We start from the raw sequence: 22,912 nt of genomic DNA on the forward strand, positions 1-22,912 counted from the left end.
TTTCTATATGATTGTGTTATTTATCTGTTTTCCAGGGGTATTCCGAGTCATCAACACTAATAAAAAACATGTAGAGGAATATACAAGAAAATTTCTACCACAGGACTGGAAGCAGATGGAGAAAAGGCTCGTTGCTTGGAACACCAACAGAAGTGACCATCCACCATTAGATTGGCTTCAGGAATTCTGGAGGTTTCTGAACTCTCATTTCAGTGAGTTAAGCTGTTTCAGGGAAATACCTCTGATACCCGTCAGTCCCCTCTCGAACAGTCAGCCTGTATCACTGGCAAAGCTACAACAGAAGACAACCCTCATTTTTCAGAAACGAGGACAGAACAGTTTTTCTGACCAAATAGCTCAGCTGGTGACCAAAACTGGTGGCACAGTGGTGAGAGGAAATGAGTGGCTTAAACATGAAGACCTTGAAACTTATGTCCTGACCCCATCTCCAAGGAGCATCATGAAGGTGTTGATGAATTTAGACTCTAAAAAAGTCATCAGCATTGTGAAGTCTGAGTCTCAAAAGACAAGAGAAAATCTGAAAGACTATTTGTCAGATCTAAATGTCCTCTCAGGTCAAGAGAAAGATTTCCTCATAAAGCTACCTGTGTTTCAAACTATGACCGGATCCTTGGTCACAGCTCAATCAAAGCAGGCTTTGGTTCTAACATCTGGTCTGGTTATACCCTCAGAGTTGCCTGTACCTGATTCAATTATCCAGTGTGCTACTGAGGCTGACTGCAGACTTTTAAAGCTGCTGAAAGTGAATCTCTTGGGCCCATCTGAAATAAGCATTATCCTAATTGACAACATTAAGAATGGTACCTCCAGTCGTCAAGAAACTGAGAAAATAATGACTTGGATTTTGCAGCATGGTGACATCCTTTTCTCTCAAAACCAGTCTCTAAAATCCAAGTGCAAGGAACTGAGATTCATTGAAGTAAAGCGAGAGCTGAAACGGGCTGCAGACTTTCTTAATCCAATGGTTAAAGCCTTTAAAATGATCTTTGAGTCAGACGTCTTCCCCCCACCAGTATACACAGAAACACCACAGATGCTGAAGAACCTGACAGATCTTGGATTGATAAATAAAGAGGCAGATCTGACACCAGATCATGTGCTCTATGCCACCACACTGATTGAAAAGCACAAAGTAAACTCTGAAAGTGAGGCTTTGACCAGAGCTGAAGTCCTCTTGGAAATGCTGGATGGCTATGATCTACTGTCAAAATTTTCTATTGCACAACTCCATCGCCTTAAGATGATAAAATGGATACCATGTGATCAGCCTGGAACTGAAAAACAAAATAGATTTGATAAATCTACAAAAAGTTGTTTCTGCAGCTCTGAGGAAATAAGACACACGATGTATGAGGACATTGTTGGAGAGGTGATGCCTCTGATGGGGAAGCTCAGTGATAGAGTTAACACCAAGCTCGGCCTCAAACGGTTGCCTCCACCTGAGAAAGTGATTGAGAATTTATCAGTGCTGAAATCAACACTGCAGAACATGGATGATCCTGACAGCAATGTGGATTTCAAGAGAAAACTTCATAGCATTTATGGGCACATGCAGCAAAACATCTCTGAATTTGGAGAGTTGATGAACAAGGAGCCAGACTGGCTGTGGGCCAATGACCAGTTTGTTTCCCCTTGTGATTTGGTTCTAAACTACCCTCAGGATCTGGATCTGAGCTCTTACGTTGGGAAAGTACCAAATGAATTTTTGCCATTCAAGAAGCTGCTTCAGGAATGCGGTCTGAGAACAGCACTTTCCAATGAAGAAATTGTTGATATTCTTCATTCTATCCAGCAAAACATCGACACAAGACAACAGCCTTTTGCAACTTCAGGTGAAGTAAAGGTTTCCATTGAGATTCTCAGCTGGTTGTGGAAAACAAAGCAAGCAGTAAAGGGTGACATCCCAGTGCCCGTTGTTACAGAAGATGAACAGTTTACCCTGAGACCACAATCAGAGGCACTCCTCTGTGATGTAAACAAAAATAAACTGAAAGAACTTCAGTTCAGTGAGGAGAAAATGTATCTGCTACATGAAGAAATCCCAATAGCAACAGCTGAATGGCTGAAAATAAGGTTTCTCAGTAACTACATCCTTGCTCCAGAGTTAATAGGCATTGAACAGTGTGGCCAATCTGAACCAATAACTATGAGGATAAAAAACATTCTTAAAGAGTATGATGAAGATGGTGACATCTTCAAAGAACTCATTCAGAATGCAGAGGATGCTGGAGCTGATGCCTGTAAATTCTTGTTGGATTTCAGAGAACACAAAGATCCTCCTGAAAGTCTTATTGATCCTGACATGGCCCTATGTCAGGGACCATGTCTTTGGGCCTTTAACAATGAGCGATTCACAGATGATGATTGGAAAAACATTGTCAGAGTTGGCTCGGCCTCAAAGGAAAACAAAGTGGAAAAGATTGGAAAGTTTGGACTTGGATTCAATACCGTTTATCATGTCACAGATGTTCCCTCTATCCTGAGTGGTAACAAGCTGCTCATACTTGACCCAAATGTGTCTCACTTGAGAAAGCACATCCAGCAAAAGACAAATCCTGGAATCAAACTAGATCTCTCTCAAAAAAGACTTTTCCATTGCTTCCCTGGTCTATTTGGAGCATATGAAGGCATTTTTGACTGTAACTTCACCCAGAAATCTCCTCCCGCACCTTATGATGGCACGCTAATCAAACTACCTTTCCGATGTAAGGAAGAAGCTCAGAGATCAGAAATAAGTAAAAAAGTATACCATGAACAGGATATCTTTTCCTTACAGGAGAACTTCACGAAGAACTCACAGGTTCATCTGCTTTTTCTCAGGAACATCAACATGTTATCTTTAAAAAGCATCTCGAGCAATGTATCAACACCACTAAGGGATGAAGACATGCCAACCCTTTTGGACATCGTTAAAACTGTTGATAATACAATGAGGATTTCAAATGAGACCTTCATCAAAAAGCAGCAACAAGCAGAAAAATCATTGAGGAAACATGATGTTAAATGCACAAAAGTCATTGATAGCTCTACAGTCCAAATTGTCCAGATAACCAGCCAGCAATTTGGTGAAACTAAAGTACAGTCTTGGCTCATTTACAACTGCTTTGGCACTGATCAGTCTTTGAAAATGGTTCTTAAAGAGAACAAAACAGAAAAGGAGAAGGCTGTATTCTCATTGCCCATTGGAGGGGTTGCTGTGCCTTTGCAACAAGACACAGAAACTGGAAAATTATCTCCTTTACAAAATGATTTTGCTGGACAGGCATTTTGCTTCCTTCCTCTTCCCATTCAGACAGGTCTTCCTGTAAATATAAATGGTACATTTGCTGTAATGAGCAACAGAAAAGGTCTTTGGGAAAGTGGAGTGAAACACAAGTGGAACATGGCTCTTCAAGAGGATCCTGTGGTGACGGCATATATTACTTCACTTTCAGCACTAAAGCAAATGTCTGAAAACAAACAACTTGAGGCTTACTGTTATCACAGCTTTTGGCCTGAGAGAGAGAAAGTGTGTGATACTTTTAAGCCTTTGGTGGATGCATTTTACTCTAAACTCGTGCAGTCCTCTGGTGGCCTAGAGCTCTTTTCTGATGGAGAACACTGGTGCTCAATGAACAATGCAATCTTTCTACATGAATGCATTGAAGAAAATGCAGAAATCAGCAGACTTGCAGTTCAAGTGTGCAAGAAGTACATAAAAGGGCCAAACTTTGTTGTTCCTATCCCACTGTGGTTAAGAAAGAGCTTTAAACAAGCTGGACAGGAAAAGGTTTTACAAGACAGGACATGGACATGGGAGAAGTTTTACCAAGAGGTGGTGTTCAAAAACCTTGCTACCATGGACCCTAAGACCAGAGATACACTTGTGCTGCATGCTGTGGACCTCAACATAAAAGAAATGGACCATCTGCTGACATTTTATCCTTGCATACCTACATCAGACGGACAACTCCAATATATCAGAAAACTTGTCCATCCCTCTGGAAGAGTGGCCTGTCTTTTTGAGCCAGATGAAGGACGTTTGCTGGGTGGAACCAAACAGGACTTCCGTTCACCCAGAAGGATTCAACGGTTGCTGGAACTTGGAATGGCCAGTGATCATCTTCCACTAGAGGACATCACACACAAAGCATGCACAATGACTGAATCCTGGAGTGTTGACAAAAAGAAAGCATATGAGAATGTAAAGTGCCTTCTTGGACTTATGAAAAACCACCTGAATGACAAAGATTCTCCCCACTGGAAAACCTTGAGAATGACTCCATTTCTCCCAGCATTTCCCCCCGGTGACATAAAGATGAAACAAATCACAACGCTCCAACAACCCACAGCAATTTTCAGTGACAGATTCTCCCTGCTTGTTAACATGATTCATCCTGTACTGGATAATATTGGACTGAAAATACACAACACTGATCCTATCTTGGACCTTTTAAAAGTTCAGAACAGTCCAGAGCCAGAAACTGTGCTTCAGCAGCTGCAAAAAGCCAGTAAGCATTCACAGTCATTGGACACATCTATGCTTCACAAAATAGCATATGAGTGCTATAAGTTTCTAGATCAGTGGATCAGTGGATGTGAGAATACCACTTTCATTTCACAGCAGGCAAATTCATTCCCCTTTGTCCTCATTGGCAACACATTCGTTAATGTCAAGTGTGTTGCTGAAAATGAGCAGTTTGAAGCCAAACCCTATCTCCATGTACTTCCACACGCCTTCACTAGTTTCAGGAATCTTTGGGAGACCGTTGGTGTTGGAAAAAAATTTACCACCACTCAGTTTTTCTCTGTGCTTCAAGAACTTCACTCCCAACATGAAAGCAAAGTGCTCCCAGCCAAGGATTTATCTATTTGCCTTACAATTTTAACTAAAGGGATATTTGAGGCAAAAGAAAAACCAACTGAAGATTGTTTGATACCAAATGAGCATGGAGTTTTGCAGCCTGCCAAAGACCTGTTTTACAATGACAGTCCATGGATGCCAGTTGCCTCAGGTATCACATTGTGTCATCAAAATATCCCTCGTCCTATGGCTATCCAGTTTGGCATCAAAACAACCAGGCATCACACTTTGGAAGACTGCACAGTTGACAACTTTTCCCCTTTTTCCTTCCATTTTGAACAGCAGGAACAACTAACTGTTCGAATTAAAAACATAATTTCAGCATATCCATCGAAGAAAGACATCCTTAAAGAACTGATCCAAAATGCTGATGATGCTGAGGCAACAGAAATTCATTTCATTTGGGACAAACGTCAACATGGCAAAGAAAAAACATTTGGTAAAAGATGGAACAATCTGCAGGGCCCAGCTCTCTGTGTGTTCAACAACAAAGTGTTTTCTGATGATGACTTGAAAGGCATTCAGCAGTTGGGAGAAGGAGGAAAACAAAACTTACATGGAAAGATTGGTAAATATGGACTTGGTTTCAACTCTGTTTACCACCTGACTGACTGTCCCTCCATCCTCACTGGAGATGAATTACTTTGCATTTCTGATCCCAATCAGAAATACATTGAAAGTCATCCAGGCAAGCCTCGTGCAGGCATTGGATACAAACTAGTTGGCAATTTCATAAACATGTACAGTGATGTTTATGAATCCTTTCTTCCTGACCAGTTCACTCTTAAAAAAGGCACCATGTTCAGATTTCCTCTGAGGACAAATATGACAGCAAAAAGCTCAAAACTTTGTCAGGAAGAAGTCACTGAGGATTTCATGAGGGAACTGTTCTCTACCCTGTCTGAAGATCCAGAAGGACTAATTCTGTTCCTGAAAAACATCAGCAAGATAAAAGTTCATGAACTTGATAACACTTCCAAAATGCTTAGGACCACCCTCGTTGTTGAAAAAACTCTGCAACAAGAAAGTAGAGTAAAAAAGGATGCATTTGAAAAACAATTAAAGAATGCACTGCACTCTAAGAATCCAATAACCCCCTGCAAGACCTTCTATGAAATGTCAGTTTCCACCTCAGGTAAAAGACCAAGTGAATGGATTATTGCTGAACAGTTTGGGTCATTCAAAAACAGTAATGAACTAAAAGCATCTAACAAACTTCCCCAGGGGGCGATTGCTGCACAAGTAAAGAAAAATTCTCCCCACTCTGTCCGAATCACTAACAATGATTTCCAAGGGACTGCCTTCTGTTCGCTCCCATTGCCTGGAAAAATTGGACTGCCAGTACATGTGAATGGAAACTTTGAGGTGGACTCAAATAGGAAAAATCTTTGGAAAGAAGATGGCCAAAGTGTGAAGTCAAATTGGAATGAGAGTTTGAAACAACTAATCATCGCTCCACTTTATGCAGACCTCTTGCATTACATTAAAGAAAAAATTAAAGTCAAGACAGGATTCCGTCGAAATCTTGGAGACCATCTATGTGAATCATACTTGTGCTTTTGGCCAACTAAGTCAATAGATGGTGATCCACAATGGCATGAAATGATCCAGGAAATATACAAATCCATTAGAGAAAAAGGTCTTGATCTAATTCCAGTGCTGAAGAGCTTAAAAAGCAAAACTGAAAGACAGCACGTGAACAAGTACTCTCTTGATTGGTGTAATGTCACAGAAACTGATTCCATTCAAGCACCTTACCTAACAGACTCAACAGAAGAACAGATCAATCTCATTTTGGAAGCTCTTGAAATGAAACTTGTTCCTGATTTCACAAACATGCACAGCATTTGGGAAAACATGCAGTCAGCTGGGATTGAAGTGAAAGAAGTCAGTCCTGCTACGGTGCGTACCTTTTTGCAAGCAAAGCCCCTCAATGATCCAACCCAAACAGATGTGGATTTACCCTTGCCTGTAAAAGCCACATTGATCCAAAATGAAAACAGATGCTCAGAGCTCCTAAAGTTTTGTTTGAATGATTCCCAGTTGATCGAAAATGCTCAACAGAATTCCACTTTGCTTGATGGACTTCCGCTTCTTCTCACAAAAGATAAGGTTTTGAGAAAGTTTAACTCTAAATCTCCAAAGCTGATTTCAAGATATGATAGTCTTTTCTTTGGCTATGAAGACAAATTTGCTGATCATAGAATCAATGAAAAACACAATGTTCTGGAAACTTTAAACCTGGTCAACAAACTGACACTTCCAAGTGCAGCAGAATACTTGAAACCAATAATTCAACAACTTCTTGAAGATTGTCAGGTCAATCCAGACAGCGGCCTGTGTGTCCCAAATCAAAAGATGTTGAAGTGGCTGGAATCACTTTGGTTTTTTATAAGTGAAATTGCACTGGAGACATCAAGTACTAATAAAGAAAGTCTGACATTAAGGCATGTGAAGGAACTTTTAAGTGACTGCTGCATCCTACCTGTTGTGCATCAAAAGGGAAACAACAAACACTTACTACAAACAATGAAAGACATGTCAAGTGTAATTTCACATGTTTCAGATGGAGATGTATCACAAATCCTCTTCAAACTTGGTTTTCTAAAACTAGATTTCCTCTTCTTTTTAAAAGTACATCGACAGTTTTACCTAACTCTGCACCATGAACTCATGGATGTTAATGATAAAAGCTCAGTGCTGGACCAAGTCTGCAAAATCAACCAGTCAGAGTTTGGATTTTTGTCAAATGATGATTTGAAAATGTTTCAGAACTTCTTACAGTCAGGAGCACCTAAAAACAATCAAGAATATGAGAGGAAGCTTAAATCTTTACCAATATTTGAAACAACATGTGGTGAACGGGTAAGGATTGATGGGCCAAAAGAGGTATTTATCCTCAACAGCAAACATTCAAAGACATTTTCACATTTGTTCACTCTGTGCAACAGCAACAACACTTTCCTGAAATACAACCCAGAAAACTTCAGTCTGTCAGTAATACTGGAGATCAAAATCCTCAGTGATGTAGACTATTTTATGAAGTTCATTTTACCATTTGTACAAACACTCACAGAGAAAGAGACTCTTGATTGCTTAAAGCTGATATTATTAATGGAGACTGAGTTTGACCTTTCCACGTACAAGGACATCATCTTCTCACTGAAGTCTGTAAAGCTGATTCGAAGCTCTCAAGGTCAGCTTGAGACTGCCTCATACTACTATGACGACAGTGTGGAGCTTTACAAGAAAATGGTTCCCCAACATAAATTTGTTCCACAGACATTTTGGACAGACTTGAGTGAGGGAAAAGAATATCACTCAGAAAAAGCAAGAAAACTGATCAGAGACATTGGAATGAAACATGAGGTGACCAATGATGAAATAATCAGTTTTGCACACCAACTGGAATCAGAAGCAAAAGAAAACAGAAACCTTGAAAAGTTGAAACAGAAGTCAAATCTGCTTTTCAATAAAGCCTTGGCAAAAAGTTGCAAAGACAAAAATGAAAGGTTGCTGAGAGACATCGCTGATATCAAGTTTATTTTTCCAGTTAAGATTCAGGAAGATCTCTGCAAATATCATCAACCATTTGCTTCAGAGAATACCACCGTTCAAATCAGAGGATGTTTGATTGATGGAGATCCTAAATATCAGGAGTTGATTTGGTCCTCAATGCCAATAATACATTTGCCAGGTTATGTCTCACAGAATCTCTCACAAATGATAGAAAATGTTGGAGCTCACAAACAGCCACCTTCAGAAAAGGTGACCAGAAACATGAGAAATATCTGTCAGTCTCCATGTAAAACTGAGGAAGTGATCAAAACTCGTGCAGTTGTGTTTCGTCATGCGTATGCCTACCTTCAAGCCAATGTCTTTGAAGGACAGTCATTGTATGGTCTTCCTGTTGTCTTGGTTGAAAAAGATACTGTGCTTTTTAAAGCAGATGGTGTGTGTCTCTCCCTCTCTGATGAACTTGAGTTTAGACCATACTTGTACAAAATATCTTCACAAGATGCCTTGTATGCAGAGTTCTTTAAGAAAGTTGGTGTGAAGGAAAAACCCACTGCAGAGCATTACTGTAATGTCCTGGCAGCTGTTTATGCTGATTCCTGTGATAAAAAGCAGCTGAATGGAAACCAGTTGATTACTGTAAAACAAGCAGTTCACCATTTATTTCTCTTAATCAAAACTCAAGGAGAACAGGCCCTCAATGGTGATGATCAGACTTTGTATCTTCCTGCAGTTGATGGAAAGCTGCATACATCAAGTTCACTCTACTACAATGATACAGTGTTTGAGATCAAAAGGTTGGAAGAAGGACTAGAGGATAGGTTCTTGTTGCTCGAGAAACTCAGTGAATGTCATCTGGACAGTGACATCTTTGAAAACCATCAACTGGTGAAAATGTTGTCTCAGAAACTTCAGCCTAAAATGTTGTCTCAGATCACTGAGGAGAAAATTGTGGAATCAAACATGCAGCCTTGTGAGCTTGGGAATGGTTGTGAGTTCAGAGGATGGTTTGATAAACATCTCTCCTCAGAAGCATTCAAACATGGACTCATTTGTCTCCTTAGAGAACAAACTGGAGGTAAAATAACACAGCAAGAGGCAACAGAGATATGTGAAAAGGCCTTTGGCAGCATTAAGATTGTCTGTTGTAAATCTCTGAAAACGATGCTTTGGCTGGATGAACACCCACTACACAAAACTGCCAGAGATACTGATGCATTTGTCAAACAGGAACAACAAGGTCTGACCTTGTACTTGAAACACAATGATGACATGACCCCTAAAGTAATAAACAAAGTTAATATGATTTTGACAAAGGGGATTAATGCTCTTTTAGGCCACCGAATTTTATCAGTTCACCTTCCAGTGCTTGGACAACTTCTCATGTGTGATGATCTGCAAGATGTGCAGCAAACTCTGGCTGATAATGACATCCGTGATAGTGTAAACATTGAAACAAAAACTCTCAGTCCACCAGATCCTGGGACAAACATTGCAGATGAATGGCACGATTCATTAGACATGAGCTTTCTGAACAACTTTGAAGAAGGGGAATATGTTGGCTATTGGACAAACAACACATACATTTATGCAGTTATTGTCAAAGAACTTCCTGGTTGCTCTGGAAGATGTTCCTGGAAATACAAAATAGATATTGGAGAGGATGAACCAGTAGAAGTCAGTCATCTTGACCTATACCAATTCAAAAGAGACACAAAAATTAAGTCAGATGGGATCAACTACAGTTCCTCTCTGGGGCTGGTTGTGAAGAATGTGTCACCTTCATCCCAGACCCCACAAAGTTCTTTACCAACCTCTCTTGATGAAGCTAAAAGAGAAATAGACAAATGTTTGGCTGAGATTTGGAATCTTCCTGAAGAGGAGAGAAGGAAAGCTATCAAGAGACTTTACCTTAGATGGCATCCTGATAAAAATCCTGACTGCCAGGACCTCGCCACAGAGGCTTGTAAATATTTGCAGAATCGAATTAATGAGCTCAGCAATCCGTCCGATTCAAGGAGAACTTCTAATTTCAGAGACTTCTACCAGCAATGGGACCAAGAAGCCAGGCATCACAGAAGTGGTCGAGAAAGATTCTTTAGATCTAGAGCATCCCATTCCTACAACTTTTGGACCCATAACACAAATATTCCAAGACCAAACAAAGAAGAGGCCAAACGTTGGTGTAAACAGGCTCGCTGTGATCTTGACGCAGCTCAGAAAGACACAAGTGGAGACAGCACAGAGTGGTGTCTATTCAAAGTCCATCAGGCAGTGGAAAAGGCTCTCATTGCAGCAGGATATAAGCATGACGGCAAACACATCGCCAGCAGCTCAATTTCTACCACAGCAGAAAAAGTTTCTTGCTACCACCCTCAACTGAGAGACCTTCCTCAGATTGTAGCCGATCTGAAGTCACTGGGAGTGGACGCCAAAAAAACTCAATACCCCAACTGTCATCCATTTCCCCACATTCCTAATGAGCAGTTCAGGTCTGAAAATGGAAGATTAGCAGTGAATAGAGCATCTGAGCTACTCAACAAAGTAGAAGCATATGTAAATTAGATTGTGCTGTTAAATTGATCTTTTTTTTTTTCTATTAGATTTTTTTTAAGTGATTTCTGCTAATATTTCATTCTTTCTACTTTGGTAAACCCTTTATTGGTGGTGTAATCTTCAAATATGAAACAAAAAAAGTACAAAATTGACTACTTTTAATGAGTCTTGTGTATTTTATTTCATGACAGAAAACTTAAAAACTTTGGATTATTTAAAAAAAAATAGTAATATCAAAACATTTTTTTCAAATGCAGTATATGTGCATGACTAAATAAAGGTTCTAAGTAATCACTGTATAAAATGTAGTTTTGTATAATTATAGCAGCATTGTAATGCTAATGTAAAGATTGACGCACAACTTTAATAATCTTTAGAAATACCGACTCAGGAACCTTTTGCAGTTTATATCACTAAAATAACTTAGTATGTTGTGTACACTCTAGTGCAGTGCATTGTATTTTTTTGTTTCTTGACAGATACTAAGTTAGTTCATTATTATTTACTTAGTGCATTTCTTTCATCTATATTTTATTATTGTTTTATTTTACAACATGCTTGCAGTACATTCCCAATGGCTGATTGTGTTTGAAAACTGAGCAAGACTACTGCTGTTTACTGTATTATTTTTATTAGGTGTTTTCACTTTAATGTTGAAATAACTGTTATTAGATCATGTTTTATTTAGCTTAGGCAAAATGTTCCTCTTTCTAGTTTATGATAACCATAACTATTGCAACTAAAATATTCATTCCATATAAATGTGTTTTAGTTACAGTTAACTGAGATGTAACACACAAACTTTCTGTTGCTAAATAAATATTTTCACTTGTACTCATGAATCATGTCCGCTTGTGGTCTTTACACTTAATCTTTAATCCATGTTTAGTTTAATTCAAATTCAAAAATACCTTATTGATGCCAAAGGGAAATTAAATGTTGTTGAGACTCATATTAATTCAAATATCAGAATAAACTAATCTTATTGGTCATTGCCGAGAAGCAGACAAATAATGTTCAGGAGGCAGAAACAACAGACATTTTAAGTTAAAAGTACTTTTTGTTTTATTTTTTATTATCAAATCATGTTATGAAAATAATGACAACTGACTTAGATAATTTTATCTTCCTGTACATCACCACAAAACTTTGCTCTGACTTATGCAACATCCCTGCAGTTTCACTGTCTTCTCTTTGTGCTGGCGTTTTGATCACCTCATCTCTGAAGTATCCATCCCCACCGAAGAAATCTTTGCAAGGCATCCCACGTGACAAACTGCTTTTGTACACGAGTGAGGAATTCACAGATATACCAGAATTAGTCTTTATTTGGAGTTTCCTGTTGCCGCCTCATCAAAAATAATTTACACAAAATCTGTACATACTTACAAGGCTGGAGTTTGTCACTGAAGAAACTTTAAAATTCAAAGGAGCAACAAACAGGGTGACATGAGGATATTAGACAGTGAATCTATATTGTGCATTTGCAGATCAAACTTTCATTTAACCTTACGGCACAGGAAAATTAGGGTAAGACAACAGCTATGCCTACCGGAAATGATTTTATTCACCTTCTGTAAAACCCACTTTCAATCATAGAAATGCTTCAGCATGTTTGCGGTGGCTGATGTTTGTATCAAGTATAACTATATTAATCTAAAACGTAAAACACCTGTCATAAACACCAGCTTCAATCTGCATATTCACACTCCATCACACTGCTGACAAACTAAGCTGGAATATAAGCAGGCGTCTTAAAAACACTTAAGGCTTCATTTGTGTCCTTTAGCTCACGGCTAACAGAAATCCACAATCACAATCCTGCTCCTGTCCATCTTTTGATTTAAACTAATTAGCACTTTGGGAATTAAATCATTCAGAGAGCTGCATCTTTCACATCACATGTATCACATGTTAAAACTAATCAGTCACTATTTTACATGTCAGGATGTAGAAAGCGATGAGATGGAATCAGCAAATGCACTCGACATCATCTGAAGGTTGGCGACAAAAAAAAAAAAAAGTTACCTGATGTGAGTTGCTCTGCGATGTGAGCCAAACACTATTCTCTTCTGACCTCTGATGTCAACTCTGATTTTCTGTTCCACTGTTTTTCTGTGGGATAGCAGTGTGTGAAAATCCCAGCAGATCAGCAGGTGTTGAGGTACTCAGCACTGAATTTACAAGAGAATTTCTAACCATAAAACCACTTGGAATGTTGCAGCAAGCCATGGAGAAAATATTGAGGGAAGATCAGACCTGCATAGCAGGCTGCTTTGCACACCAGGTTCGCTTCCATTGATTAATATTTTCAAGTCAGATGCCTTGAGTCCAAGTGAAGACACAGCCATCAACGACCTGATGAAATCCTGGGAAGTCTCAACTTTCGCAAATCCACAAATTCGAGTCACAATGGCAGAGGTGTGACGACCTCTGACTGTCACACCTCTATCGTATCACAAAGCTACTTTAAAAATAAATTTGTAGGATATTTTCTTATTCAAACAAAAGGTTTGCTAGTGGTTTATTTTTTAGTGTAGTTTCAAATGAGTTATGCTGCTATATCCACCAGATAATACGAGGGAGTGCAGTAGCCTCATCATATTTATTTTATCATTTTAAAAGCTCCTTCATCAACGCATATTCATAATGTGGGCATAAATTAAGAGAACAGCTGTAATGCTAGGATGCGTTTTCCATGAAAAGTGTTGGACCTGTAACACAAAAAGCTCTGGACATGTAGTTTGAATGTCGCTTGGTGTGCTGCCATGAGCACACGCTGAACATCCATCCATTCCGAGCGTAACAAAATAAATTACATCCATTGGCACGCCGTAGTGCCGTACTATAATCCTCCTGCTGTGCTGCACCTGGGATTGACGAGTCCAGAGTTATGATATACATCCAAAACTCACAGCAGTAAAATAAAAATGCCCTTTAAAATATTATTTGCTGATGCACAAAATCCACAAGGGGAACAGACATGAGGTTTGTGTCAGTCTCATATCTGCTGGGATTCTTTTTTTTTTTTTCCTAAGTCTTGTATCCCTGTTTTGGTCTCATGCCTTGTGTTGAAGAGCAAGAGTCACTCTACGCCTTGGTCACACAAGGCATTCATGTTCTGCTGTCTCCAGGAGTGGGACAAAAAAAAAAAAAAACAAGACACAGGAGGGGGCAACCCTCTGGTAGACGGGCCCCTCACATGTTGTACGCCACATAAATAGGATCCAGCTGGTCGGCCAGGAAACCGTCTCTGAGATGCATCCGCTGCTTCTCCCCTCTGGAGTTGATGGGGATTACACCGCGGTCAACAACAACCACTACTCCCACGATGAGGTAGTGCTCCTCCAGGACAACGTTTGTCACCAAGGCCACCAGGTCCAGGGCCTCCTGCTCGGATCCCTCCAGCTCTACCACTACCACCAGGAGGTTGGTCCATGTGAACACCGCGCTAAAGGGAGGCGGAAGGAGAAGAAAACAATGCACTCCATTTTAAATACTTGAAATTAAAATATAGTAAAGGAATTTAAAGATGTTGTCGGTTTCTCACCATTCGGCTATGCTCTTGTGAGAACGGATAACGGAGGTCTCGATGTCGATGGGGTGATACCTCATTCCCCTCAGCTCCAGAGTCTCGTCAAGAGAGCCCACCACATAGAGCGCATCGTGGCGCTCTGACACATTATAAAATTCACCTTTAGTTTATTTACAAATCTAACAACAGAGATACATGTTTCACTAAGCTTTCCCTAGCGAAACATCAAAAGTGGTACTAATCATGCTCACCTCCACTGGCGTCGGTGAGGTCGGTGCGTCGCAGGAAGCCCAGATAACCGGTTCTTGCCCAGATGGTCTGGGTGTCTCCGAAGCTGAGCTTGGTGTTAAAGTGGTCAGCATGCAGCGCCTCTTCCCCGTAAACCGTGTAGTAGCCTGTGGCGTTGTGAGGACTGCTCACCCAGATCTGTCACACAGGTAAACACTAAGACTTGCACATGATTCTGGTGGACATTTTAGATCCCTCACAACATTCAATGACCATTTTATTAAGGGGCTTTACTTCATCCAATACAACAGCTGTGACTTTACAGTTCAAATATGTTTTCTTTCTTCAGTGTACGGCCAATGATACAGTTCATATTTTATTTTCTGGTAGCATGGTGTATTTATCTTCCTGAGGCTCGAGAAATGAGTAGAATGAGTAGCAGAGTGCTCCTTTTTTATAATTAAAAAAGTTGGGTATGAAACAGAAATTAAGCTACTGAAAATGCAAGTATTCAGGTCCATTAGTAAAACACTTGTTTAATTATTTTAAACAAGTTTAATTATTTAGTATTTTCTTAAAGCTCAAATATCTATTCCTATCCTGTTATTTTATGTAAGTGTAAGTCTGGGGCTTACCTCTCCTAGATGTGAGTCTCCTAAAGGTCCTTTCGTCTCTGTGTTGGCAATGACCACTTTTACTCCAGGCAGAATCTATACAAGCAGACAGCCAGGTCTCAGTTTTAAAACTCAAACTGTGAGTAAACGTGAATCGTTCAGTCAGCATAACGATTGACTTGGGTTTCTTTTCTGGATATGTTATGTTTCACCTTCCCAGACTCCATCAGGGGCAGACTGTGAGGGGATCCTCTCTCCACAAGGCGAACCCTGGAGAAACGAAACAATGACATAAATACCAGAAATATAATTATTATGTTACATTGAGGTTCATGTTAAATTTGCTTGCGCTGACTGTGTTGCTATACTGCCCCCTACCTGTCATGTCGCAGAGCTCGCATATCCACATAAACGGTGGTGGGATCTGGTCCAGATGTTCCCTGGAACAAAACAAGCACAGCTGGAGGTTACGATCCACTTCAGTCCTGCTGTGACCTCTGTTTGCCGACTGTGTGAGGAGGACGTGGAAGCTGGTTATGAAACAGCTGCTGAGTAAGCAGGGGGGCAGCCAAAAGCCGACCAGAAGCCAGGCTACAGGAGTTAGGACTGAACCATGTACAGAGAGACATTTCCTCCATCAGATCCTCTGACCCCATCTAGTGTAGGGAGGGTTAACCGATCTAAACTTGATTTTCCTGGAACTTCACTACAAACACCTAAATCTGCTTTAGCTTACTCCTCTCCCGTAAAATCAAAAATTGTGAGAACTATTTGTCGTGATTAAACGCCTGCCGTGCAGCTGGGTTTTAAGTGAACTATTCCTCAAGCAGAAACTGATCCCATCGGTGGTGGGACCCGTTATCTTTACTGCGGTGAAACCAGCTACAACAAATGATGCTTTCCATTACTCTACTGGCAATGTGTGGAAAACACACAAGCAAGATCTGTGAGGAGAAAAAAAAAAAAAAAAAAAAACAGACAGGGCTGATTTAGCTCAATGAGTCATTTGATGCCAATCCATGAAGCAGCAGCAGATTGTTGTTGGAAAATGTCAACAAGACTCAATTAGTGTTTGCCAGGAAAACAATAGACTGTTATCACAGTAAAAAAAAATAAAATAAAAAATACATGCTCAATTAAATCTATATGTACAAGATATAGTTTTTAATAAGGGTAAGTCTTATAAAATATGTTCAAAAGGTACAAATACTTTCTTTTTTAGAAATTTACTGAATATTTCATATTTTACTACACTGTGAAAAATATCAATCAGTATAATGTGAAAAATCACACCCGGTAAATCCTTTATACATGATGAGAGACAATCCAATTATACAATTAAAAAAAAAAAACTGTCTAAGATGAAAATGAGCTGAATGAAGCCTCATTGGATCAAAAATAAAGGCAAACGAAGATAAATGTGAACTGAAGCAAAGCATGTTCAAACGTCATGCATGAGAAACAACAAATGGCCACATAAACACACAGGCTGAGCTGCAGAGCAAACGGCCACTCTCATCCCACAGTACCTGCTCAGCCAGTTTCCCTAACCTGTTGGGCTGACAGAACAGGGCAGGACAGATAGAGATATAGATGCATGTGTTCATATATATATATATATGTGGGACAGACACAAATAAACTTGTGCACAAAAAAGGGAAAACAGGAAACAGTTACCATGGTTGGGAAAACAAATTTAAATCAGCAACAGTACTGAGAAGGACTAAGTGCATAGTGTAGCTTTCCTAAGAAAGCTTTTATGTTATTTTACCAAAATAAAATTAGATGTTAGAAAACTTAAAATGTCCTGATTAAAACAAATCTTATCCAAATCAATGAATTTGGGTAAAATTTAATTTATCATATTTCACCCTTTCCTAGACTTTTTAAGACTGCATAGGAAACTACTACATGTTTAATTATTATTAGAGTGAATCAAAAGGATTTTTTAATTACTGATAATCAGGTACCATAGCAAAGATTGGATCAATTGCATAAATAATGGACTGAAGACTAACATATTCTTACTGTTATTTTTCTGACTCCAAGAACATAAATCTTATGTTTTACAAGTATTTCATCATTCCCTGTGGCATTTAGCTTTATTTTATCCTTTCCCTGTACGGCGAAGACAACAAACTCTGACAAAAAAAAAAAAAAAAAAAAAAAAAAAAAAAAACTATTACCAACACACACCTAAAAACTCATCAGTATTACAGTTCCAGATACCAACAGGAGGAATATTGCTTTCCATGCATTGTGGGAATGTTGTTCTTCAGCTGCTGCTTACCTGCAAACAGATTGCTATGTTCACTCTGCAGCCGAAGGTGGTGCTGACAGCTCGCGGTGAGAGCCCCAAGTCCTTGAAGATCTTCGAGAAGGTCTGAGTGAGGGTGATCCGAGGCCTTTCCTCCGCCACCACCATGCATGTCCGCACACAGGACAGATTCACATTTCGCAACTGGATGAAGGAAAGGAAAGAAGAGTTACATCAGGGTCAGACATTTACTTTTAAAATTATATAAAAGTTTCCAGAATTGTATGAAAACTGGAATTCCATTAAAAGTACAATCTTTATATTTTTTTTCTTTTGTAGAAACAGGTTTTTTTTCAGTAGTACTTTACAAGTAACCTCTTCCATGAATATTTTATAATGCGTTTATGTAACTAAAAACCTCAGCCAGGGTCATTCACATTATAAACAAGTCATTTATAAACCATATGCAGTGCAGGAGTGAACAGGAGATCATGTCTGAACAGTTTGTGGAGTAAACCGACCCGCAGAGCTTCTGTCTGTGAGCCCAGACCCTTGGTGCACATCTCCATGACTGAATATGAGCAGAAGGTGACGCGAACTTTGTACTGGCTGACAGCGGAAAGCCACAGAGAAGCATTACTCTCCAGCTCGAGAGGAGGAACGAGGATCGACTGGTGGCCGGAGTAAACACTAAAACAGAAACACAACGCTAAGCTTAGTGGAGTCACGTGGGGCAGACCTGTCTGCCAGTCAGCTGGTCAGAGCTGCTGATTTACCTGCACAGGCACCAGAGAGCCAAGCCCAGGCCGCAGTAGGGGTCCAGGCAGATGGCGATTTGCCGGGATGGGTAGAGCTCACACTGCAGCTTGATGGAGCGACACAAGGCACTGGTGGCAGAATGAGACATCTAGGAGAGACACAAGACAAAGGGACGGAAATCAAGAATAGTAAGAAGTGAAAATCATCCTAATATGGCACCTGCAGATAAACCTGAAAGTTCTTATGTGCTCCAGCATACTTTGACTCCTGCCAGGATCCCAGTTGTGGAGACACTGAAGTCCAGGTAAGCCAGCATCTCTGGTGTGGAGGGCTTGTATGTCTGAGGACACTTCTTCCTGGGGAGGTCATCTGCAGAACACAAAGATGCATTTTACTGCCGAGAGGAAAGATTTCTAACAACATGAGAATCCTAACTGAACCATAAAGATACATGTGGGTGTTTTTTTTTTCCAAATCATTTACCAGTGTCCATTACAGTGGGCCAGCTCTTGATGTCCACAGCTGCTGTAGCCTCTTTGGATTTCAGTAGCTTCATTATTGCTTGAGTTGTCAGGATACACACCGACTTACTGACCTGCAACACACAAAAACTGCAGTTAACAACAGAGAAAAAAAAACATGCAACACTACTGACACTGATTGCATTCAGCACTTTAGATAGAAAAACACAATGAAAGCAAAATGCAAAAATGCACCCTCTTTGTGAATCATTTTAAGATAAATAAGTTGAATCAGAGATTTGGGTGAGGAACAGATTGTTTTACCTCAACAATCATCTTGACAGTCGGCAGAGTGGTGGCCAGGTTCTGGGGGTGTGGAGGTCTAACTGTGACGGGGACGCACCCAGCATACAGGCAGCCATAGAAGGTTGCAATCAGGTCGATTCCTGCACACACGCACATACACACGTCAGCATGCTGATGAAATAATGAAACGCTAGGCTAACACTGAGAAATCATCCACAAAGCTTAAATTAACAGAAACGGTAATTAGCAGGACGTTTTACCCGGTGGGTAGACGAGTGCTACATGGTCCCCGGTGTTGAGGCGTCCAATCAGAGCTGCTGCCACGCGCTCTGCACGCTTGTGCAGCTGCAGACAGGAAGCTGTGCTGGCCACTGTGCCCTGAAGGGAAATCACAAACAGCTCAAGTTCACAGCACCTTATTTAGTTCACTCAGAACTTTAATTGACCCTGATTTAAAAAAAAAAAAAAAAGTTGAACTAAAAAGAACTTGAAAGGATTTTTGAAGATTTCTTAAATATTCCAAAGTGAAAAATCGTATTTATAAAACATAAGAGAAACCCTGAAAACAGTACAAGTTTGAAAAGCTTTTGCAGTTTTAATGATAAAGCATTATATGGTCGTGCCCCCATAATTTAGTTTTAACTTGGAAATGCAAACTGGAGCTGTAGTCCTTTAAAACAGTGACATATTCTCCACGATCTGACCACGGTAATCTACCAGGATTTCTACACATTGTAGCTGCATAGATCCAAGACTTCTCCAGACTTCTTAGTCCTTAATATTTCTCTTTAATCATAAAATATTAAAGTTAACAATACATAGTAGATACACAGTGGGATGGAAGGGAGCTAGGAAAGAGCAATGAGAGTAATAAGCGCATTTTGAAAATAAACTTTAAGCGGGTATTAAAAATAAAAATGTTTATTTGCCAGATTTAACATCCCCATCTTAAATGTCACGGTTTCATCAGCTGTAAGTGGAAAATCATCATAGTCAACAGAGAGGCTTGGGAGCAACAGTCTGTGAAATTAATCTATATAATGTGTAACCAAAATTATAATAACTTTGATAATTTTCTGATTTATTGACCATGACACAGAAATCACACCACCAGATTAGGGCCTGCAATGTAAAGCCTTACCTTTGAATTGAGAACGAGGAACAGAGGGTGATCCGGAGTGGCCTGAGCTCTCCACTGCAGCACATCCTGGATGTAGAGGAACTGTTGGTAAAACACAGTTACACATGTTTAATTTAATACATGGGGAATCACTGGGATTAAACATGTTTTTTTGGGGGAGATTCACCGCTATTATAAAATTATAAAACTGAAAGGGATGAATGATGGAAATGACTAATGGCAGAAAAATCAAGAGGTACGCAGCAAAATGCTCAAACTTTGTATCCAAGTACACAGAAGGAAAACAAAAGTTCAGAACAGAAGGAAAAAATAAAAGTCATTGTGTCAGGGATTCTTAGCAATTTGTAAAGTTTGCTTGAGAAGAAGGGAATCAACACTTTGACACTCCACAAAACACTGAATGTGTTGCTCTAACGTTTTTAACAGAAAAACAAGAGATAACAGTACAAAAAGTCTTGATTAAAGTTTTTGCAGGTTTTGAGTTAAAAAAAAAAAATCTCAATTGCATCTCAGATTTCACCTTACCTGTGTGATGAGCGGAATGAATGAAATGAGGATGACTATCTACCTTACGTGCCTGGTCATTGTCCTCGAGCTGCCCCAGGTCTCTCCCACAGGCTTGTGCTATCCTCTTGCCTGCCACCAGGTTGCCCACTATCATAGAGGCAGGACCAACCTCTGCCCAGCACAAGCATCCGACCATAACATGTTAGTGAAGTCAGCATGAGTAGTAACAATACGGGTGCAAAACAAACTGCACTACATGAAAGCATCAAGGTTGACGATGCTGAGCAGAAAAGATGGCCTACCTGGTTGCTTTTGTCTTGGTTTGGGCAGGTTGGTGACACATGTGTGAGGACACATGAGGACGTTGCAGGGATGCAGGGCGCCCTCCAGGAAACGCTGCTTAGTCTCAGATATGTGGATGCCGCCCAAAGGAGCTTTCGGAAGAGTGTTGGCAGGAACGAGAGCGAGGCAGTACACCCCAACCTGGTGGATGCTGTCAATGGCCTAAAAACACACACAAGGGCTGGTTAGATACATAATAAAAGCTAGACAAAAAAAAACATGTTTATGTCTTTTAAATTGAACCAAAAGCTGAACCTGAAAAGAAAACTTTATCTATACTTTGATTACATTAACTGAAAACCAACTGGATTTGCAAAGCATGTTTTGTGGACAGTGAAGCACAAAGCAGAAGTCTGGAGTTGCAGTAGGTTGCAGCTGCATTCCAGCACATGAGCTGTCAAGCAAAATGCAATATTTGTATGCAGACTTAGAAACTAAGAAATTATTTTCTAAATCATGCCAAAGTAAAGTCTTTTAAACAGACAAAGTCCACACCTGGAGGACTCGGCTCATCCACTGGAAGCTGTCCTCCTCTGAGGCGTCTGGCCTCTGCTCGGCCACCACAACGATCCTCTCATCATGCAGGACCGACACTGAAAATACTGCTATCCTGGAGCCAAAAGCACAACATCAAACTGTTGCAGCTGCAGCAATACAGTCAACCGAGTTAGCAAATGATGCAAGACACACAAAAATACAGAAAATACAAGGTGAAGTGAAGGATTTTTTTTTTTAAAGTGTTTCCCCCTTTACCTTCCCCTGTACACAAACTTCATGGGCTCTACAGCCAGCGCCGTGGCAACCACATCATCTGCATTGTGTCTCCGCCCACTGACGACCATGAGGCCGTCTATCTTCCCAACAACAAACACAAGGTTGTCCTTAAAAGAAAAATCAAGTAAAGATGGTTAAATGGACAGTAACTGAGAATGACCTTGTATTAAAGTTTGCATTCATACCACAGGTTGTTTGTCACATTGTTTATGTTATTCTACAAAGTTTAGTCATGTAAAGTCAAACTTTGCATCCAGAGTACACTGAAGGAAAACAAAAGTTCAAAATAGAAGGAAAAATTATGATTTTAGCTGAAGAATATTAAAATGTGGTTATATATTAAATTATGATTGTGTTTCTATTTTAAATGCATATTACAAATATATTGAACAAAAGTACAGGTAAAAAAAAAAGTTTCTTATTTGCATTTTTTTCCCCCTGGATGTGAAATAAGAATTAACTTTCTATGGCCAATATTTCTTTTTGTTTGTCTTCCTATTTTTAAAAATAATTGGAAGACGAAAAGCAAACGAGACATAAACAGGATTTTCTATTTTGTGATATTTGACTCAATTGACTTTAATCGTCATCCAGTCCAAACACAAGAAACATATCTAAGAATAAAAAGGTAAATAAATAATACAATCATTACATTTTCTGTAAGCTACTTATCAAACTGTTGATGGATTAATCATGACCCATATTATATTTCAGAGTTATGCTCACAAACTTCAGACTAAGCTTAGAAAGATGAGAGCATAAAAGGCTTAAAAATTCCTGCCAATTTAATGACGTGGAACTTACTGGCCCCACAAAGCCCAGCAGGGAGGTTCTGATGAAAGGTCTGTCACTGATGGAAACTCCAGATGGTTTTACTGGGATCGTCTGAAACACCACACAGCACTGTTAATGTTTTATAAATGAGATACAAACACAAAAGATGAGAGATCGGCAAAACTATAGAAATCTAAAATATGAAGAATTCTTGGGAAAGAGTTTGTTTTACCTTTCCTTAAACTGCTTTAAATGCAATCAGTTCACTCATATGGATT

The 22,912-nt window shown here is 39.7% G+C and overlaps 2 protein-coding genes across 13 annotated transcripts in view; one reads left to right on the forward strand and one right to left on the reverse strand.

Moving 5' to 3' along the window:
• Window positions 1-39: 39 nt before the first annotated feature.
• On the forward strand, window positions 40-11,778 carry sacs2 (sacsin molecular chaperone 2). Its single transcript, XM_015033439.1, has one exon. The coding sequence runs from the start codon at window positions 116-118 to the stop codon at window positions 10,943-10,945; it is 10,830 nt and encodes a 3,609-aa protein (XP_014888925.1). The 5' UTR covers window positions 40-115; the 3' UTR covers window positions 10,946-11,778.
• Window positions 11,779-11,990: 212 nt separating this feature from the next.
• Window positions 11,991-22,912, reverse strand: part of LOC106948021 (disco-interacting protein 2 homolog A) — an 87,046-nt gene continuing 76,124 nt past the window's right edge. For 5 of the 12 annotated variants that reach the window (XM_015033451.1, XM_015033450.1, XM_015033444.1 and 2 more), the window contains 20 exons: window positions 22,665-22,745; window positions 21,840-21,967; window positions 21,582-21,696; window positions 21,047-21,248; window positions 20,806-20,915; window positions 20,238-20,318; window positions 19,357-19,474; window positions 19,115-19,236; window positions 18,813-18,924; window positions 18,589-18,698; window positions 18,347-18,477; window positions 18,092-18,260; window positions 17,604-17,774; window positions 16,843-16,872; window positions 15,692-15,753; window positions 15,526-15,583; window positions 15,335-15,409; window positions 14,723-14,897; window positions 14,487-14,610; window positions 11,991-14,387 (listed from right to left, as the gene is read on the reverse strand). In XM_015033451.1, coding sequence (XP_014888937.1) covers window positions 14,135-14,387; window positions 14,487-14,610; window positions 14,723-14,897; window positions 15,335-15,409; window positions 15,526-15,583; window positions 15,692-15,753; window positions 16,843-16,872; window positions 17,604-17,774; window positions 18,092-18,260; window positions 18,347-18,477; window positions 18,589-18,698; window positions 18,813-18,924; window positions 19,115-19,236; window positions 19,357-19,474; window positions 20,238-20,318; window positions 20,806-20,915; window positions 21,047-21,248; window positions 21,582-21,696; window positions 21,840-21,967; window positions 22,665-22,745 — 2,427 coding nt within the window. In that variant the 3' untranslated portion in view covers window positions 11,991-14,134. Of the gene's footprint in view, window positions 14,388-14,486; window positions 14,611-14,722; window positions 14,898-15,334; window positions 15,410-15,525; window positions 15,584-15,691; window positions 15,754-16,842; window positions 16,873-17,603; window positions 17,775-18,091; window positions 18,261-18,346; window positions 18,478-18,588; window positions 18,699-18,812; window positions 18,925-19,114; window positions 19,237-19,356; window positions 19,475-20,237; window positions 20,319-20,805; window positions 20,916-21,046; window positions 21,249-21,581; window positions 21,697-21,835; window positions 21,968-22,664; window positions 22,746-22,912 lie in introns of those variants that run through there. The other 7 variants (XM_015033445.1, XM_015033441.1, XM_015033447.1 and 4 more) reach the window with 4 other exon arrangements.

Source organism: Poecilia latipinna, unplaced genomic scaffold, assembly GCF_001443285.1.
Source record: "Poecilia latipinna isolate Pla-1442-1.1 unplaced genomic scaffold, P_latipinna-1.0 Scaffold269, whole genome shotgun sequence".
Lineage (NCBI taxonomy): Eukaryota > Metazoa > Chordata > Actinopteri > Cyprinodontiformes > Poeciliidae > Poecilia > Poecilia latipinna.